General features: G+C 36.9%; 1 protein-coding gene across 1 annotated transcript; it reads left to right on the top strand.

Moving 5' to 3' along the window:
• Positions 1–7740: 7740 nt before the first annotated feature.
• Positions 7741–8700, top strand: LOC119537120 (olfactory receptor 51G1-like). Its single transcript, XM_037839709.1, has one exon. It carries the CDS (start codon positions 7741–7743, stop codon positions 8698–8700), a length of 960 nt encoding a protein of 319 aa, XP_037695637.1.
• The last annotated feature ends 13079 nt before the right edge of the window (positions 8701–21779 follow it).

Raw genomic sequence — 21779 nt, 5'->3', positions numbered from 1 at the left:
AAATAAGCCTGACACAAAAGACAGATATAATATGATTTCACTAATATGAACCACCTAGAAAATGTAAACTCAGAGTCTTAAAATGGAGAATATGGGGAACTTAGAGATAGATAGAACCTACAGAACGGGAAGCAGTTGCCTAATACTTACAGAATTGTTAATGAGGTTGAACTTAACTCTTTGGGAATGGATAGAGGAGATAGTAGCTTGTTATTGGGATTATAAGTGCTGTGTTGAAGGTGAATATTCTTGAAAGGGGTTGTTTAAAGTCAAGTATCTCGCTGATTAACACTATAAAAATAAGCAGGTTCTTGCATGAACTACTTCAGATGTATGGCACTTGTACAAAGAGTTAACAATAGAGTAGTATATGAGGAAAAATTACTTACTGCATGCTTTGGACTATAGTTAACAATAATATCTTATTAATACCACCCAAATACTAGGGGTAAATAATTGGGGCAATAAAGGATATGGGGTGTTTAGGGTTTTCTTTTGTGTGTGTGTGTCTATATGCTATTTGTCTGTTGGGAGCAATGAAAATGGTCTAAAATTGAGAGTTATCATTGCACAACTGAGGATACTGTGAGATATTGATTGAATACTTTGGATAGAGTATAGGATGTTCCGGTTTGCTAATGCTGCTGTTATGCAAAATACCAGAAATGGATTGGCTTTTATAAAGGGGATTTTTATGGTTATAAATTTACAGTTCTAAGGCCATAAAAGCATCCAAACTAAGACATCAACAAGAGGATGCCATCACTGAAGAAAGTCTGATGGCATCTGGAACACCTCTGTCAGCTGGGAAGGCACATGGCTAGTGTCTGCTGGTCCTTTGCTCCTGGGTTCTGGTTTCAAAATTATTTTCTCCAAAATGTCTCTGGGCTTGTCTCTCTTAGCATCTCTGTTATCTTCTTGGTTCTCCTGGAATGTTTCTCTAAGCATCTGGAAGTCTTTTCTTAGCTTCTCTGATGCAAACTCTAGGCTTCATCTCTTAGCCTAGCATCTCTGAATGTCCTTCTGTCTGCATCTTCAAGAGTCTGAGCCTGTGTCAGCCTTTAGCTTCTCCAAGGGGCAAACTCTGGATAACATTTCTAAGCTTCTCTCGAAAACATCTCTCTCAGCTTCTCTGAGCTCCTTCTGTCTATGAGCTCTCTTAAAGGACTCCAGTGATCTAATTAAGACCCAGCCTGAATGGATGGGGTCACATCTCCATGGAAACATTCAATCAAAAGATTCCACCCAACAAGACTGGATTAAAAGACCATGGCTCAACACACCCCATATACAGGGTGGGCAACACCAACTACACATGCAAGCTTGGTAAACCAATTGGACCACACAAAACTCACTCCCCCACTCACCACAAAGGCAAAGCAGGGGAGAACTGGCTTGTGGAGAACAGGTGGCTTGCGGACGCCATCTGCTGGTTACTTAGAGAAAGTGTATGCCACGAAGCTGTAGATCTGATAAATTAGAGATAAGGACTTCAATTGGTCTACAAATCCTAAAAGAACCCTATCAAGTTAAGCAAATGCCAAGAGGCCAAAAACAACAGAAAATTCTAAAGCATATGAAAAAAACAGACGATATGGATAACCCAAGCCCAAACACCCAAATGAAAAGATCAGAAGAGACACAGTCCCTAGAGCAACTAATCAAAGAACTAAAGATGAACCACGAGACCATAGTACGGGATACAAAGGATATCAAGAAGACCCTAGAAGAGCATAAAGAAGACATTGCAAGACTAAATAAAAAAAAAAAATAGATGATCTTATGGAAATTAAAGAAACTGTTGACCAAATTAAAAAGATTCTGGATACTCATAGTACAAGACTAGAGGAAGTTGAACAATGAATCAGTGACCTGGAAGATGACAGAATGGAAAATGGAAGCACAAAAGAAAGAATGGGGAAAAAATCTGAAAAATCAAAATGGACCTCAGGGATACGATAGATAATATAAAACTTCCAAATATAAGACTCATTGGTTTTCCAGAAGGGGAAGAAAAGGGTAAAGGTCTAGGAAGAGTATTCAAAGAAATTGTTGGGGAAAACTTCCCTTATCTTCTAAACACCATAAATACACAAGTCATAAATGCCCAGTGAACTCCAAATAGAATAAATCCAAATAAATCCACTCCAAGACATATTCTGATCACACTGTCAAACATGGAAGAGAAGGAGAAAGCTCTGAAAGCAGCGAGAGAAAAGCAATTCACCACATACAAAGGAAACAGCATAAGACTAAGTAGTGACTACACAGCAGCCACCATGGAGGCAAGAAGGCAGTGGCATGAAATATTTAAAATTCTGAGTGAGAAAAATTTCCAACCAAGAATTCTTTATCCAGCAAAGCTCTCCTTCAAATTTGAGGGAGAGCTTAAATTTTTCACAAACAAATGCTGAGAGAATTTGTTAACAAGAGACCTGCCCTACTGGAGATACTCAAGGGAGCCCTACAGACAGAGAAACAAAGAAACGAGAGAGAGACTTGGAGAAAGGTTCAGTACTAAAGAGATTCGGTATGGGTACATTAAAGGATATTAATAGAGGGGAAAAATATATATGACAAACATAAACCAAAGGATAAGATGGCTGATTCAAGAAATGCCTTCACAGTTATAACGTTGAATGTAAATGGATTAAACTCCCCAATTAAAAGATATAGATTCACAGAATGGATTTAAAAAATGAACCATCAATATGTTACATACAAGAGACTCATCTTAGACACAGGGACACAAAGAAATTGAAAGTGAAAGGATGGAAAAAAAATATTTCATGCAAGCTACAGCAAACGAAACCATGTGTAGCAATATTAATCTCAGATAAAATAGACTTTAAATGCAGGGATGTTTTGAGAGACAAAGAAGTCCACTACATACTAATAAAAGGGGAATTCAACAAGAAGAAATAACAATCATAAATGTTTATCCACCCAATCAAGGTGCCACAAAATACATGAGAGAAACACTGGCAAAAGTAAAGGAAGCAATTCATGTTTCCACAATAACTGTGGGAGACTTCAACACATCACTCTCTCCTAGAGATAGATCAACCAGACAGAAGACCAATAAGAAAATTGAAAACCTAAACTATCTGATAAATGAATTAGATTTAACAGACATATATAGAACATTACATCCCAAATCACCAGGATACACATACTTCTCTATGCTCATGGAACTTTCTCCAGAATAGATCATATGCTGGGACATAAAACAAGCCTCAAAAAATTTAAAAAGATTGAAATTATTCAAAGCACATTCTCTAACCATAATGGAATACAATTAGAAGTCAGTAACCATCAGAGACTTAGAAAATTCACAAATACCTGGAGGTTAAACAACACACTCTTAAACAATAAGTGGGTTGGATGAGAAATTGCTAAATATATAGAGATGAATGAAAATGAGAACACAACATACCAAAACCTATGGGTTGCAGCAAAAGTGGTACTGAGAGGGAAATTTATAGCACTAAATGCATATATTAAAAAGGAAGAAAGAGCCAAAATCAAAGAACTAATGGATCAACTGAAGAAGCTAGAAAATGAACAGCAAACCAATACTAAACCAAGTAGAAGGAAAGAAATAACAAGGATTAAAGCAGAAATAAATGACATAGAGAAAAAAAAACAATAGAGAGGATAAATATCACCAAAAGTTGGTTCTTTGAGAAGATCAACAAGATTGACAAGCCCCTAGCTAGACTGACAAAATCAAAAAGAGAGAAGACCCATATAAACAAAATAATGAATGAAAAAGGTGACATAACTGCACATCCTGAAGAAATTTAAAAAATTATAACAGGATACTATGAACAACTGTATGGCAACAAACTGGATAATGTAGAGGAAATGGACAATTTCCTGGAAGCATATGAACAACCTAGACTGACCAGAGGAGAAATAGAAGACCTCATCCAACCCATCACAAGCAAAGAGATCCAATCAGTCATCAAAAACCTTCCCACAAATAAATGCCCAGGGCCAGATGGCTTCACAGGGGAATTCTACCAAACTTTACAAAAAGAACTGATACCAATCTTACTTAAACTCTTTCAAAACATTGAAGAAAATGGAACACTACCTAACTCATTCTATGAAGCTAACATTAATCTAATACCAAAACCAGGCAAAGATGCTGCAAGAAAGGAAATCTACCGGCCAATCTCCCTAATGAATATAAATGTAAAAATCCTCAACAAAACACTTGCAAATCGAATGCAAAGACACATTAAAACAATCATACACCATTACCAAGTGGTGTTCATTCCAGGCATGCGAGGATGGTTCAACATAAGGAAATCAATCAATGTATTACAACACATTAAGAATTCAAAAGGGAAAAATCAAATGATCATCTCAATAGATGCTGAAAAAGCATTTGACAAAATCCAATATCCGTTTTTGATAAAAACACTTCAAAAGGTAGGAATTGAAGGAAATTTCCTCAACATGATAAAGAGCATATATGAAAAACCCACAGCCAGCATAGTACTCAATGGTGAGAGACTGAAAGCCTTCCCTCTAAGATCAGGAACAAGACAAGGATGCCCGCTGTCACCACTGTTATTCAACATTGTGCTAGAAGTGCTAGCCAGGGAAATCTGGCAAGACAAAGAAATAAAAGGCATCCAGATTGGAAAAGAAGAAGTAAAACTGTCATTGTGTGTGGATGATATGATCTTATATCTGGAAAACCCTGAGAAATTGACGATAAAGCTACTAGAGCTAATAAACAAATTTAGCAAAGTAGTGGGATGCAAGATTAATGCACATAAGTCTGTAATGTTTCTGTATGCTAGAAATGAACAAACTGAAGAGACACTCAAGAAAAAGATACCATTTTCAATAGCAACTAAAAAAATCAAGTACCTAGGAATAAACTTAACCAAAGATGTAAAAGACCTATACAAAGAAAACTACATAACTCTACTAAAAGAAATAGAAGGGGACCTTAAAAGATGGAAAAATATTCCATGTTCATGGATAGGAAGGCTAAATGTCATTAAGAAGTCAATTCTACCCAAACTCATCTACAGATTCAATGCAATCCCAATCAAAATTCCAACAACCTACTTTGCAGACTTGGAAAAGCTAGTTATCAAATTTATTTGGAAAGGGAAGATGCCTCGAATTGCTAAAGACACTCTAAAAAAGAAAAACGAAGTGGGAGGACTTACACTCCCTGACTTTGAAGCTTATTATAAAGCCACAGTTGCCAAAACAGCATGGTACTGGCACAAAGATAGACATATAGATCAATGGAATCGAATTGAGAATTCAGAAATAGACCCTCAGATCTATGGCCGACTGATCTTTGATAAGGCCCCCAAAGTCACTGAACTGAGCCATAATGGTCTTTTCAACAAATGGGGCTGGGAGAGTTGGATATCCATATCCAAAAGAATGAAAGAGGAACCCTACCTCACCCCCTACACAAAAATTAACTCAAAATGGACCAAAGATCTTAGTATTAAAGAAAGTACCATAAAACTCCTAGAAGATAATGTAGGAAAACATCTTCAAGACCTTGTATTAGGCGGCCACTTCCTAGACTTTACACCCAAAGTACAAGCAACAAAAGAGAAAATAGATAAATGGGAACTCCTCAAGCTTAGAAGTTTCTGCACCTCAAAGGAATTTCTCAAAAAGGTAAAGAGGCAGCCGACTCAATGGGAAAAAATTTTTGGAAACCATGTATCTGACAAAAGACTGATATCTTGCATATATAAAGAAATCCTACAACTCAATGACAATAGTACAGACAGCCCAATTATAAAATGGGCAAAAGATATGAAAAGACAGTTCTCTGAAGAGGAAATACAAATGGCCAAGAAACACATGAAAAAATGTTCAGCTTCCCTAGCTATTAGAGAGATGCAGATTAAGACCACAATGAGATACCATCTAACACCGGTTAGAATGGCTGCCATTAAACAAACAGGAAACTACAAATGCTGGAGGGGATGTGGAGAAATTGGAACTCTTATTCATTGTTGGTGGGACTTTATAATGGTACAGCCACTCTGGAAGTCAGTCTGGCAGTTCCTTAGAAAACTAGATATAGAGTTACCATTCGATCCAGCGATTGCACTTCTCGGTATATACCCGGAAGGTCGGAAAGCAGTGACACGAACAGATATCTGCACGCCAATGTTCATAGCAGCATTATTCACAATTGCCAAGAGATGGAAACAACCCAATTGTCCTTCAACAGATGAGTGGATAAATAAAATGTGGTATATACACACGATGGAATACTACGCGGCAGTAAGAAGGAACGATCTCGTGAAACATATGACAACATGGATGAACCTTGAAGACATAATGCTGAGCGAAATAAGCCAGGCACAAAAAGAGAAATATTATATGCTACCACTAATGTGAACTTTGAAAAATGTAAAACAAATGGTTTATAATGTAGAATGTAGGGGAACTAGCAATAGAGAGCAATTAAGGAAGGGGGAACAATAATCCAAGAAGAACAGATAAGCTATTTAACGTTCTGGGGATGCCCAGGAATGACTATGGTCTGTTAATTTCTGATGGATATAGTAGGAACAAGTTCACAGAAATGTTGCTGTATTATGTAACTTTCTTGGGGTAAAGTAGGAACATGTTGGAAGTTAAGCAGTTATCTTAGGTTAGTTGTCTTTTTCTTACTCCCTTGTTATGGTCTCTTTGAAATGTTCTTTTATTGTATGTTTGTTTTCTTTTTAACTTTTTTTTCATACAGTTGATTTAAAAAAGAAGGGAAAGTTAAAAAAAAAAGAAAAGAAAAACAAGGAAAAAAAAAAAAAAAAAGATGTGATTAGAGGTCCAGAATTAAGTTTAAGGAATTGTCTAGTAGGACCTCCTTTTTTTAACTACATAGAAACCTTAATTCAAAGCTTAAAAACCTGCATGAAAAGTCAATGAAGCATGAGGGATAGGACATATGTAGTTAAAAGGCAAGACTTTAGTAACAGACTTAAGAAGCTATTTTGACAGGAAGAAAGTGTGGTGGTAAAATAGTTTAAGTATCTAAGGGAAGCAAATTTATTATTTGTATTTACATTGCTGTGGCATTCGGTATTGCAGGCGGTAGTCATAAGGATATAGTTTCAACCTCTGAGCAAGACATCACACAGCTGCAGTGACCAGATAGGTGAGGGATCACTGTTCTGTGAAACCTCAGTCTACATGATAAGATATTGATATTGGCATTTATTAAAGTTATTAAAGTTACATGGCCTTGGGCAAACCATTTCTGTTTGTAAACTTTATTCTACTTGTTTATAACATGCCTTTATATTGATTTCATAGAAATATAATATGGTACAAATATGACAATTTAAATGTAAATAATTCAAATTGGAAACAGAGTGTGGGAAGCATTTCTGTACATATATTATAAATGTGTATGTGTGTGTGTGAGAGAGAGAGAACTTCCTAGAAATGATGCCAAGACCAGAAGCATTACAGACAACTACCTGATAGCAACTGTTTAATGGATTAAACTGTAATATCTTAAGAAAGGGAGAGTGATTTTGGGTAAGTTTGCAAAACATTTGGCAAAGGAGTATTTTATAAAGAATATAGATAGGTTCTGTACAAAGCAAAAAGAGTAAAGAGAAAACCTAGTAAGAAAAATATGAGCTGCTATCTTCTCTCTATTTCTGTGTTTTTCTCTCTTTTAGGAACACACAGTTTTGGGGTAGGTAAAGAGCCACTTGGAACATCATCATGGTAGGCTCTAATTCCAGTATTGGGCAGTCTGCTTCATTCCACCTCACTGGAATTCCTGGCTATGAGAATGGGCATCACTTTATCTCCATCCCCTTTTGTATGTTCTACCTGGTTGGAATATTGGGCAATTGCACCATCCTTCACATCATTCACACTGACAAGACTCTCCACGAGCCCATGTACTACTTCCTGGCCATGCTGTCCCTTACTGACATGGGCATGTCCATCTCCACACTGCCCACTGTACTGAAAATCTTCTGGTTTGATGCTCAGGAAATTCGGGTCAATGCTTGTGTAGCCCAGATGTATTTTATTCATACTTTTTCTCTGATGGAGTCATCTGTGCTCCTAGCCATGGCCTTTGACAGGTATGTTGCCATATGTGATCCTCTGAGGTATTCCAGTAAACTTACCCCACGATGCATTCTTTATATAGGGATCATCATTGTAGTCAGCTGCTCCATTGTTCTCCCTGCCATTCTAACTCGTATTCCCACATTTTCCTTCTGTCACTCCCATGTTCTCTCCCACTCTTACTGTTTGCATCAAGATGTGATCCGGCTGGCCTGTGCTGACATCTCTTTCAACATTGTATATGGCTTATTTGTTGTTGCATTTTATTGGGGTGTAAATTCTCTGGGAATCCTTTTATCTTATGCTTTCATCCTCCACTCTGTGCTAAGCATTGCATCCCAAGGAGGGAAGTTCAAGGCCCTCCATACATGTGCCTCCCACATCTGTGCTGTGCTCATTCTGTATGTGCCAATGATAGGCCTATCCTTAGTGCATCACTTTGCAAAACACTCCTTCCCCATACTCCACATAACCATGGCCAATATTTACCTTTTGGTCCCACCAGTACTCAACTCAATTATTTATAGCATCAAGACAAAGCAGATTCACCAAGGTTTCCTAAGGTTATTGGCAGCCAAAAGAGTTGGGCTTGCTCAGACTTAGAAGACAAAAAAAAATCCCCATTATTTTGATCATTGAATCTTCTTTCTTCTTCATGAAGATCTCCTCTTTAGAACTTCTTGGACACATTTGGTACATAATCATTCTATAATACTTCATAAGCTCCACCAGAAAATGTTGCAATTGCTTCTATCATTACTTCCTAGCTTTAGAATATCCTAGAGTCAGGAGATATAAGATCAAATTTATTTAATTCAAATAATTTATGGAGCTACTTTTGATTCAGGCAGAGAGTAGTCCAATTTTGCATACTGAAACTAAGACAAAGAAGTTAATTAACTGCTCAAAGTTCACAGAGATAACATGCAATACCATTGGCATTGGCAACTAGGTAAAAGAGTGAGGCAAACTCTGGAGTCAAATCATTGCCAGATAGCTATTTGAGCTTAGATATGGAGTAAATGAAAAGATGGCATTTTTTCCCTTTCTGTGTATAGGAATGAATGCTGGAATAAGTTTGGACAATGAATGCATAGAATTACTTATCCTCAAATGGGAAGATCCATTAGACCAAACAAGACTTCATATCAAAATTGCTGTATGTGCCTCATGAAGTGGAGTAACAAAATATATCAGACCACTTTGGTCAGTATCTCTGACTATGTGCAGAAGTAGAAAAATACAGTGGAAAAAATGCAAATAAAATCATCATCAATTGCAACTGTCCAAATCCCATGCTGCCTCACTCCATTTCTCAGGTACAGAAGAGAAAAGGAAAAAAAAAAAAAAAAAAGAATTTTCAGTACTCAAAGCCTACGCACTAAATGGATGATAGAAACAGGGGTTAGGTAAATGGAAAGAGAATTCAAGGAGAACTCAATCAATTTATTTTTGTACAAACACTGTTAAAAATTATCCCAATAAATCTTCTCTTGGTGACATAATAGGAAGTTGAAAAACATAATCAAATGCATTTTATATGATTGTGCCAGTTTGAATGTATTATGTCCTCCAATCTTTGATACAATTTTGTGGGGGCAGACATATTTGTGTTGATTAGATTGGAATTCTTTTGATTGTGTGTGTCCATGGAGATGTGACTCAATCAACTGTAAGTGAAATATTTGATTGGATAATTTCCATGGAGGTGTTACCCTGCCCATTCAGTGTGGGTGTTAATTGGATCACTGGAGTTGTGTAAAGGGGTTCACAGACAAGGACCTTGAGAAACTGAGAGTGATATTTTGAAGAGGAGCTGCAGCTAAGAGAGGGCAAAACACTCCAAAAGCAACATTTTGGAGAATGTCATTTCGAAATGCAACCTGGGAGCAAGCAGATGCCAGCCATGTTCCTTCCCAGCTAACAGGTTTTCCTAATGCCAATGGCCTTTCTCTAGTGAAGGTACCCTTTGTTGATGCCTTGCCTTGGACAATTTATGGACTTAAGACTATAACTTTGTAACCAAATTAGTCCTGTTTATAAAGGCCAATCCATTTCTGGTATTTTGCTTAATGGCAGCATTAGCAAACCAGAACAATAATGCTATAGCTAGCATTACCAAAAAAGAAGAAAGAATATAGGAAAGAGTTAAGAAAAAAAAAATCTATACAGATTCATGGTTTTCAAAAATCATTCAGGAAGTAAACTTGTGTTAGGAAGCAGAAGGGAAGGCTAAGATCACAAATTTTACAGTTGCAAATGAATTTAAAAGAACAAAACCCCTATTGAAAAAATAGTTTAAAGATAAAGTAAGATGAGAAGGCTGATTTTAGAGCAAAGGGAGCCATGATTGCTACAGAATAGCAAAAAGATTAAGTAAATATACTGAAAAAAATTGGCATGGCATAATTTTATTTCAAGAAGTAAAATGAGAGGCATAAATAAAAGGAGAGGAAATGTTAAATATAGTAAAATAGTTAATAATTGATAATTAAGACAGACCTTGAAGATTCATGATCTCAGTGATGGGGGATACTTATAGGGGAGAACAGCACAAATTGAGTAGAAAAGCTAAAAATATTTTACAGTGTGACAAAAAGTTCACATTCAGGCATATGCTGGTGAACTTTTTAAAAACCATGATTAAAGAATAATATAAACATTTGGGAAAAAATCAAGCCAACAGTATGGGGAAATACTAAATCAGAATGGACTCAGATTCTTTCATAAAAATAAAATAAAATATGTAATGTATGATTATTTCTTAGGGGAAAATGTATGACTCAAATATTAAATATTTGTGTATTAAGTTATATAATGCATGTAGTCCATCACTAAACAATCTAAGAAGCATGGAAATGGGTGCAGGTATAAAAATTAATAAACCCATGCTTCAGTTGATAATTATTGAAACTTGGTGAAGTGCATATGAAAATTTATTGTAATATTCTCTTTACTTACATGTAGATTATTTTCCTAATGTAAAGTTAAAAAATAAATAACTAATTAAAAATGAAAATTTCAACTAACAAAAAGGATTCTGGCTTTTTGTTTCCTGGAAAACTAACTTGATCCCCTATTCAGATTCTAAATGTTTATTGAACAGATTCTGGGATTTTTTAAAATCTGTGCTATCAGAACCATTCTGTACTTCTTGAGGTATTTAACTTATGACCACAAGCTTTGCCTTCCTCTTTCCTTCTGAGTTACAAGTGGGTGGTCTTATCTCCACTCATGAGTCTGTCTCTCCGAATCTGACTACAAGACTTTAGGCTTTGCTCCAATATAACAAAGAACCTGTAAAGTTTCAATGTGTAAGGGAAATAGGATACGATGGTAATCCAGCCTCTGGCTGAAGAAAACTCCTTCTCTTTTCTCATATGTTTAAGATTCATACATGATAAAGATATTATTTCTTAAATTCCGATTATGTGGTCTTATTTTTCATAACAGTTGTCCAAGTTCCAGGGGAAATCACAGTTGATTCACATTAACTCTGCTCCATGCAAATTCCCACTAAGAAACATATTCAATCTCCTTTATTGAGAGAGGCGTTTTGTCTTTTTCCTCTCTAGGCTAACTTTTTCTGTGTCTTCTTCTTGTCTTTCAGTGGAAACTGGCAGTTTTTTTCTAATTGTTGAATGAAGAAAAACTAAGCATGCAAAGATGTATGTAAAGTTTTATGTGTTATACTTGGGCAACTGGCTTCTTTGAAGTCCTTGCTTTCACTTTGGAGGAAAAAAACACACAAATGAACATCCAGATTTTTGAAAGAAAACATTTTCAAAATGTACACAGATTCAAAGTGTCATAAACTTGTAAACAGACGTGGCAAGAGTGATAAACACAGGAATATAGAGAGAGGTGCATACCTCTATATGAGGAAGTCATTTTCCCCTTGTATTAGTTAAGGTCTTGTCAGGAAATAGATATCATGTTCAAGTGGGCATATGGAGAAGGACACTGGTCATAAGCTGTAAATTTCTCCACAGGGATGCAGCCACCATGATGAGGTGTGTTGGTAGGGAGAAGGGGGGTAAATACCCCAATCTCACATTCTTCTGCATTTCAGTTTCCTATCGGTTCTTCTTTTGGGCCAAGCCTAACCAGAAGCCAGAGAGCAAGAGGACCTGTTGATGCAGTCCATTATGGTCAGAGTACAGAAGAAGGTGGATCTGGAAAGTAGATCAAGCACACTTTTCTCTCAGAAACCATCTTGACATACATAAGTGTATACGCTCTTGGGCTTGGTGATCTAACCTTATTTCTACAGGTGGATATTTGCTTGTCACATTATCCCCATCATTAATGATTGAGTTCATGACATAAGCATCTCAAAGAATTTTTTTTTCTTTTCAAGTTGGGGATTGAGAGAGGCAGGTATAATTACTTTTTTATTCCCTTCCATTATATACCTCTTAAATGTATAAACCACATGCAAAGAGTTTACATGGAGGAAAACCTAAAATCTAATGGTAATCCCCTAAGTTTGGGATTTTTGATCATAAAAAATTGAGATGATGTGAAGTGATTTAAATTAATACTAAAGTAATTAAAAAATAAGGAGAATTCTGCATTATCAGAGAAGGCAATAAAGAGAAATCCTTTTTTCTTTTTTCTAGTTATTTCAGAAGGAGAGGTGAGAAGATGGAGGTGATAAAACATAAAAATAATGCCTCATTATCACAGGCCATTGTTTTATGGTGAATTCCTTTAATAATTAGCCATTTTTTATGAGAACTATTATTCCAATGATATAATCACTTCCTGATAAAGCCAGGTCTCAATTGAGTGTAGTAAATGCAAAGTCCCTGTACATTAGTAAGCTATGGCATATATGTAATAATTTTTGTGTATATGGTTAGAGATTATTATTTAATCATTCAGCAGTGCATATGACAACACTCTCATGGCTCAATTTACCAATAGATATTTTCATGTCAATATTGTTGACAAACATAAGGGGTTTTATTCATTGAACAATAGTTTCTATTTAGAGTCAGACCAGATTTAACCTATTAGTGTATTCATATTTGATCAAAAAGACCTCTAAAGCACAGTGAAATAATTATTGCACCAGAAAATCAGGATACAGAAATGACATTAGTTTTATTATTTATTGTACAATTTTTTAAATTAATTTTTATTGAGATATATTCACATACCATGCAGTCATACAAAACAAAGCATACATTCAATTGTTTACACTACCATTATACAGTTGTGCATTCATTATCAAAATTAATTTTTGACATTTTCATTACCACCCACATAAAAACAGTAAGAATAAAAACCAAAGTGAAAAAGAACTACCAAAGTAAAAAACAACACTGGGTGCTTTCCTTTTTTTTTTTCTCCCCCCCCTCCCCATTTTTCTACTCCTCCATCCATAAACTGGACAAAGGGGAGTGTGGTCCATGTGGCTTTCCCAATCACATTGTCAACCCTCATAAGCTACATTTTTATACAATCATCTACAAGATTCATGGGTTCTGGGTTGTAGTTTGATAGTTTCAAGTACTTACTGCTAGCTATTCCAATTCATTAGTACCTAAAAAGGGTTCTCTATATTGTGTGTAAAAGTGCCCACCAGAGTGACCTCTTGGCTCCTTTTGAAATCTCTGCCACTGAAGCTTATTTCATTTCCTTTCACATCCCCCTTCTGGTCAAGAAGATGTTCTCCATCCCACGATGCCGGCTCTAGATTCCTCCCCGGGAGTCATATTCCATGTTGCCAGGGTCGATGCAGGGAGGGCAGTGATTTCACCTGCCAATATGGCTTAGCTAGAGAGAGAGGGCCACATCTGAACAACAAAGAGGCATTCAGGAGAAGGCTCTTAGGCACAAGTATAGGGAGGCCTAGCCTCTCCTTTGCAGCAGTAGTCTTGCCAAGGGCAAGTCTTGTGGTAGAGGGCTCAGCCCATCAAACCACCAGTCCCCTATGTCTGTGAGCACATCAGGAACCATGGAGGTGGGGAAGCCCAACACCCCTGCATTCTCCACCAGCTCCTCAAGGGGGCTCTGCATATTTTTAAAATTTTTTTAATTAGCTCTTTTTTTTAATTAACTGTCAAAACATTTTTTTTAAAAAGATACATAATAAAAAAATTTTCAAACAAATCATAACAAGGGACTAAGAAAAAGACAACTAACCTAAAATAACTACTTTACTTCCAAAATGTCCCTACTCCACCCCAAGAAAATAACCTAATATAGCAACATTTCTGTGAACTTGTTCCTACCATACCCATCAGAAATTGACAAACCATAGTAATTCCTGGGCATTCCCAGAACATTAAATTCATCCATGGCAGCTTATCTGTTCTTATTGGGTTATCTTTCCCCCTTCATTAATTTCTTTCTACATTATAAACCATTTATTTTTGGAGTTTGTTGTTTAACCTCCAGGTGTTTGTGAATTTTCTAAGTCTCTGATGGTTATTGACTTCTAATTGTATTCCATTGTGGTCAGAAAACATGCTTTGAATAATTTCAATTTTTTTTTTTAACTTATTGAGGCTTTTTTTATGTCCCAGCATATGGTCCATTCTGGAGAATGTTCTGTGATCACTAGAGAAGAATGTGTATCCTGGTGATTTGGGATGTAATGTTCTTTATATGTCTGTTGAATCAAATTCATTTATCAGATTGTTTAGGTTTTCAATTTCCTTATTGGTCTTCTGTCTGGTTGATCTATCTATAGGAAAGAGTGATGTGTTGAAGTCTCCCACAATTATTGTGGAAACATCCTTTGCTTCCTTTAGCTTTGCCAGTGTTTGTCTCATATATTTTGTGGCACCATGATTAGGTGCATAAACATTTATGATCATTATTTCTTCTTGTTGAATTGTCCCCTTTATTAGTATGTAGTGGCCTTCTTTGTCTCTCATAATATCCTTGCACTTAAAGTCTATTTTATCTGAGATTGATATTGCTACCCCTGCTTTCTTTTGGCTATGGCTTGCATGAAATATTTTTTCCATCCTTTCACTTTCAATTTCTTTCTGTTGCTGTGTCTAAAATGAGTCTCTTGCATGCAAACATATTGATGGTTCATATTCTTTGGTCCATTCTGCCAATCTATATCTTTTAATTGTGAGTTTAATCCATTTACATTCAATGTTATTACTGTGAAGGCATTTCTGGAATCAGCCATCCTATCCTTTGGTTTATGTTTGTCAGATATATTTTTTCCCTGTCTCTCTTATTGTCCTTTTATGAATCAATATTGAATCTTTTTAGTACTGAACATTTCTCTATCTCTCTCTCTCCTTTCTTTGTTTCTCATCAGTAGGGCTCCCTTTAGTATACAAAGTAGGGCAGGTCATTTATTAGCAAAATCTCTCAGCATTTGTTTGTGAAAAATTTAAGCTCTCCCTCAAATTTGAAGGAAAGCTTTTCTGGATAAAGTATTCTTGGTTGGAAATTTTTCTCTCTCAGAACTTTAAATATGTCATGCCACTGCCTTCTCACCTCCATGGTGGCTGCTAAGTAGTCACTACTTATTCTCATGTTGTTTCCTTTGTATGTGGTGAATTGCTTTTCTCTTGTTGCTTTCAGAACATGTTCCTTCTCTTCAGTATTTGACAGTCTGACCAGAATATGTCTTGGAGTGGGTTTATTTGGATTTATTCTATTTGGAGTTCACTGGGCATTTATGCTTTGTGGTTTTATATTGTGTAGAAGGTTTGGAAAGTTTTCCCCAACAATTTCTTTGAATACTCTTTCTATACCTTTACCCTTCTCTTCTGCCTCTGGGACACCAATGAGTGTTACATTTGGGCGTTGTATTTTATCTATCATGTCACTGAGGTCCATTTCAATTATTTTGATTTTTTTTCCCTATTCTTTCTTTTGTTCTTTCATTTTCTGTTCTGTGGTCTTTGAGGTTGCTGATTTATTGTTCAGCATCCTCTAGTCCTGTACTGTGAGTATCCAGAATCTTTTTAATTTGGTCAACAGTTTCTTTTATTTCCATAAGATTGTCTATTTTTTATTTACTCTTGCAATTTTTTCTTTATGCTCTTCTTGGGTCTTCTTTATGTCCTTTATATCCTGTGCCATGCTCTCATTGTTTGTCTTTAGTTCTTTGATTAATTGCTCCAAGTACTGTGTCTCCTCTGATCTTTTGATTTGGGTTCTTGGGTTTGGGTTATCCATATCATCTGGTTTTTTCATATGCTTTAAAATTTTCTGTTGTTTTTGGCCTCTTGGCATTTGCTTTACTTGATAGGGTTGTTTCAGGATATGTAGGACTACTCAAAGACTAATCTCTAATTTGTCAGATCTACAGGTTGGTGGCATACACATTCTCTAACTAACCAGCAGATAGTATCCACGAGTCACCTATTCCCCTCAAGTCAGTTCTCCCCAACTTTGTCTTTGTGGTGTGTGGGGGTCTGATTCTTGTGGGGTCCAACTGGTGCACCAAGTTTGGGTGTGTTGTTGCTGCTGTCTGCCGTGTATATGGGGCATGTGTCTGAGTGGTTAGGGAGGGAGGGCAGCTCTAATAATCAAACCATCCAGGTATTCTTGGAGATTTAAGGCTGTTGCAAGAGTCTAAACCTTCATTTCAGTCTTGCCACAGATTGTCTCTGCCGCTGACCCACAAGTCCTTGGTATTGGTGTATGGTCCCTGGATTTCTGAGTGGGTCCCTCTTCCAAGCCATGCCCTTCAAGTGTCTCTGCTGAGGAAAGGTTGTGCTATGTTACAAGTGCATGCCATCCCTAAAGGGAAGTTCTGGGCTGCTGGGCCGTGTAGGGGCATTCCCAGCCTGCTGTAAGGATGGCTGTATGGGGCGTGTTAATTTCCCTCTTTTCACACAGCTCCACCTTCCCAGCTCCAGGACAATTAGCTGTGGGTGTGCAAAAGGCTATTGTCCATGCCTTATATTGTGGCATGTGTGTGCATTGCCAGAAACACTTCCTATCACACTGGGTTTTTTGGTGGGGCTCTGGGCTGTGGCACCAGTGCTGGGCAGGAGTGTTCCCAGCCTGGTGGGAAGATGGCTGCAAGGGGCATGGTTATTTTCCCCTTTTGGCTCACCTCTGTCTTTCTTGCTCCAAGACAATTAGCAGTGGGTGTGTGAAAGGCTATCTTCCACATGAGATATGGAGGTTTTTGCACAGCCTGTTCCTGCCATGCTTCACTGTGCAGTTTTTGCTGCCATATCAGCAGCCACTTTTGGGTTTTTTAAAAAAGAACTAGCCCACCTCCAAACACCAACCTATGGTTTCCCTACACCACAGCATGGCTGCTGGATATTCAGCAGGCTTACTCACTCGTTTCAGAACACAGACTCCTGGTTTCACCAAGTGCACGGTCCTTGTGGATTCAGCAGACCTTGTCCAGCTGGTAAATCGCTGGAACTGGTATTCTGGTTCACTTTCTGGCTTTTATCCAGTATTTTTCACAGAGGTGTTTTTTTTGCCCTGTCTCTCCTAGCTGCCATCTTAGGTTCTCCCTATTGTACGATTTTGAGGCAGGCAAGTCATATAACTATGTATCATTTTACTCCAGTATATAATAATAGATCTGAATTTGAGTCACTTTAAGCACTTAAGCTACAGCATCTAGACCCATCATAGTTTAAATCCTCAATAAATCTTCATTAATTATACAATGTATAAAATTATTTAGTACCCTATCATATTCTGGCTCCAAACTACTATTTGGCTCCAGATATTCAGTAAATAAATATTTGGTTATCCCTATAAGGTCCTTTTAACTGTGCTCCTAAATGATAGCACTCTGCTGCAATCTGGATGTGGTGGAAGCAGATCATGGAAATGGCCATATACTGAAATGTTGACACTGACAGGGTTACCATCAGTGTCCTGTTGTTATCTTCGGGCCTCATATCTCTACAAACCAGAACAGGACTTATTAATTCATCCCTCATGCTTTGAGAACTGGAACATTTACTACAAGCAAGGGGAATTATTCTACCAAGTGCATGAGACATGGGAAAAATAAAAGTGGGAGGGAGTGGGAAGATATAAAGAGGGACCTTGAAAGGTGAAGAATAGAGAGTGAGAGTTGAGAACAGATATCGAGTACATGAGAAGGACATAGATCTGGTTCAGGAAGGGAGAGAATCTCAATTCAGCGAAGGACATAATTTTCACTGTAAGTATCTTTGTTGTTCAGGTCCATGCTGGTAGCCTCCAAGGCAGAACCACAAAAGGGAGAATCTATAGATAGACAGAACTTATTTATGATTCCCTGGACTTCTGTGGCAGGTGGTATCCTCTCTCCCCATGAACATGTAGTTCACACATGATGAAGACCATTTTCAGGCATAACAGAGGAGAAATTCCAGAATAAGATAAGCATTGCCCTAGATAACTTTCAAGTTCTTTCCAATGTCAAGTATGCCAAGTGATTTTTAATGGGATTTTTTTTCAGCTCAGTGATCTCAACATACTTTAAAAGTCCTTAAGACTTTCAAATTCACAAACTAGCTCCAGTGATCACTATTTTCCTCATATGGTCAGTGAATGAGTTTCAAATGATAGGGTCAGGAGCAATAGGAGTTAGTTAGACTGTCCAACAAAGCAGTGCTACAAGGTAAAGGTCTGTGGTATAATAGGAGGATCAGATACTACTGCAAATATGGAGTATTTTGTGGTAACTTTAGAAAACCAACAACATTGCTCAGATTCCTAGCTGGCTGAGGTCCCAAGGATCTTTTTCCTTTTCCTGGTAACACGTCCCATTCTACAACAGACTCTGTTCTTTCCAAATGGGCACTGAATAAAATGAGAAGCACACTGACAGGGGAAACATAACTGTCAGAGGGATTTGAGGGTAAAGTTTCAAGAAGTAATTCAGAACTCTGGCTGTGCTGAGTCTTCACTGAATGAAATAGAGATGAATCTGATGTAATCTGCTTCTTACACCACAGCCTATGAAGGTCACTTCTGTAAGATGTCTTGCCTTACTCATGCCATTTTCTTCTATGGGAAGACACTCCAGGGGCACCCCAGTTCTCCCCCACCATTGGCTTTAAAGGAATATGACTTCAGTTGTTATTGCTGTTGTCATCATCATCATCATCATCATCATTTTATTATCACTGTATATCAGGCTTTGTGCTAAGTATTGACCAAGAATATCTCATTTAAAACTCAATACAATCCTGTTGAATTGTTATTATCATCACAGAGACACAGAGAGAAAAATAACTTGTCTAAAATTAAGCACAAACATGCACTGAGACCAGGATATAACATAGGTGTATGTAATCGCCAAGCTGGAAACAGAGGTGTGTGAACAAAGAGATGGCAGGCAGATGTGATCTTAAGCCTCAAGAAAAAGCCATTGAGATCAATCATTAAGGTGTTTCAGAATCACCACCCAATCAGGTGGCTTTCTGAATCATCTGATGGCTTTTTGTTTTATTCAATCATAAACACAAGTATAATTTGTGTTTATTCTTGACAGTGGGGGAGAGGGGCTATAGTGTCAGAGAAATGGTTTGAACTCCCTGTGTGGTGAGGTTAAAAGATGACAGATTTCCAAGAGTGGCTTGTCTGATTATGGATGAGAAATTTGAAGGGTATCAACAACAGGAAGATCTGAAATTGGTGGGATTGAAGGAGATGGTGAGGACAGACTTTAAATTATAGCCTGAAAGCAGGCATGAAATAAAAGGAGAGGAATAATAAGGACAGAAGAGACATCAACACATAGACCAGTGAAGGGCAGTGAAGGACCATGGAAAACAGATCTGAGGGGAAAAGCAGGGAGGGACAGAGGCACCCCTCTTTTCTTCCCAGCAGAGTCTCTGACTGAAGGGTTGATCTTGTACTAGTGTTGCCCAAGAGAAGAGAAAAAATTACATTCTTCATCTGGAGATATCACATGAGCCACACTTTCCCATATCTGCCTTTGGCCATAAGGAAAGGCAAGTGCAGAAAGGAGCGTGAGTTGGACAAGTCCCAAGTTAGATAAGCAGGGATTTGGGATTGTGATAAAGCAGTCAGAGTCAGGAAAGCATCAGGGTCTTAAGTATCCATTTATACAATATGTAGATAGAATTTAGTTATAATATTAATAATGAGAAAGAATGAGTTTGTCTCTAGACTTTACTTGTTTGAATCCTTGGTCATGGATCTTTCATTTCCTAGACTATTTTCATTATTAAAAGTCTGAGACAAATGTATGCTGCATTTAGGATTTATCCATACGGGATAAATTGAAGGGAATTGAAGTGTCTCAAAGCACCAAAATAGACATAGCAAGACAGGGAAATACCAATTTATTAACTTACAATGAGAGGGCTTTTTGGTTTTGTTTTGTTTGCTTATTGGAGGTTTTTATTTTAGCTCATGATCTTAACATTGAAATCACATAGGAGTATCAAAGAACTCCCCCGTCTTCTGTTTCTTTTGTTATGTTTTATTTTGTTTGCTTATAGACAAATTGATTTTTCCCTAATCAGTTTTTATATAGAATTAAATAAATACTATTTAATTCTACTGTAAATATATCATTTTCCCTTATCCTTGTAAAAATTATTTACATTTCAAAACACAATATGAGTTATTTTCCTGCAAGTTTCTATTATAACAGCCCCTTTTCTTGTTTTCTTTGAGAAACAGGCTTTTGTTGCATAGACACCATATACTTTGAAAGCTACTTCTCATCACAATGTCCCAATGTAACAGAAAAAAAGGAAATATTTATCCTCATTTTACAGAAGAATACACTGAAGCTCATAGAAGTGACATCATCAAAGTCATGCAGCAGGGATTAGAATTTAGAATCTTACAATTCCTAAACAACTGTAATATTTCTGAAACCTCATTTCCTCATGGTTCTTAAGGATAGTACTAAACCTATAGCACTACAATTCTGTTGTTTGCCCCTCCAGCATGATTCTTTTAGCTCCATATTGACAATGAGTGAGCATTAAAAGTTATATCATGTAAGTGTAACAGAATAGACAAAAATACATAATATTCCTTTCCTTAGTAGAGGGGAGCTATATTATAATCCAGTTAAATATGCAACCACCTTGCAGAATGCCTTATTCCTTCTTATTATTCAGGATTATTAGTTTCTGTCAGCAGATTCCACCTTAGATAGTTTAAGCAGAAAGGAATTTCTTAAGCCATTCCATTAGAATTTCATAGAAACATTGGGCCATGAGCCCCATTGCCAGGAATATCTGCTGGAACCACACCACAGAACTGGGCTGAGATGATTACTGCAGATCCTAATTGTGACAAAACAACTTTGGCTCTGCTGCAATTAAGATTCCTTTTTCTTTTTTTTTTTTTTACTTTTTTGCATTTTTTTTTTTTCTTTATTAGAGAAGTTGTGAGTTTACAGAGCCATTATGCATAAAACAATGGGAGTTACTATTCTCCTGTGGATAAAATTTTTCATGTCCACATTTTGTTGTGCACGAATGCTTATAAAAGTAATGGACAAGTTCAGTTTTGAGAGAAAGCTCATATTTGTTACTTCAGATATATTTTTCTTGACCCCTGTAAGCTAATGGGGAAGGAATATTTTCACATTTACTTTGAGTACAAATGATTTAGTGCCAGGAGGGTTGAAGCTAACAGTCTTATTCTAGCCAATTTTGTGTATTTTTTTTTTGTAGAAAGAACCAGTCTTCAACAAATGATCGTTTGTGAAAAGTAACAAGAAAAGAACTCTGAATCTTTTA

This window comes from Choloepus didactylus, chromosome 6 (genome assembly GCF_015220235.1).
Source record: "Choloepus didactylus isolate mChoDid1 chromosome 6, mChoDid1.pri, whole genome shotgun sequence".
NCBI classification, from domain to species: Eukaryota; Metazoa; Chordata; class Mammalia; order Pilosa; family Megalonychidae; genus Choloepus; species Choloepus didactylus.
Note: the sequence above shows the minus strand (reverse complement) of the source record. Positions and strands in the feature narration are given on the sequence as shown.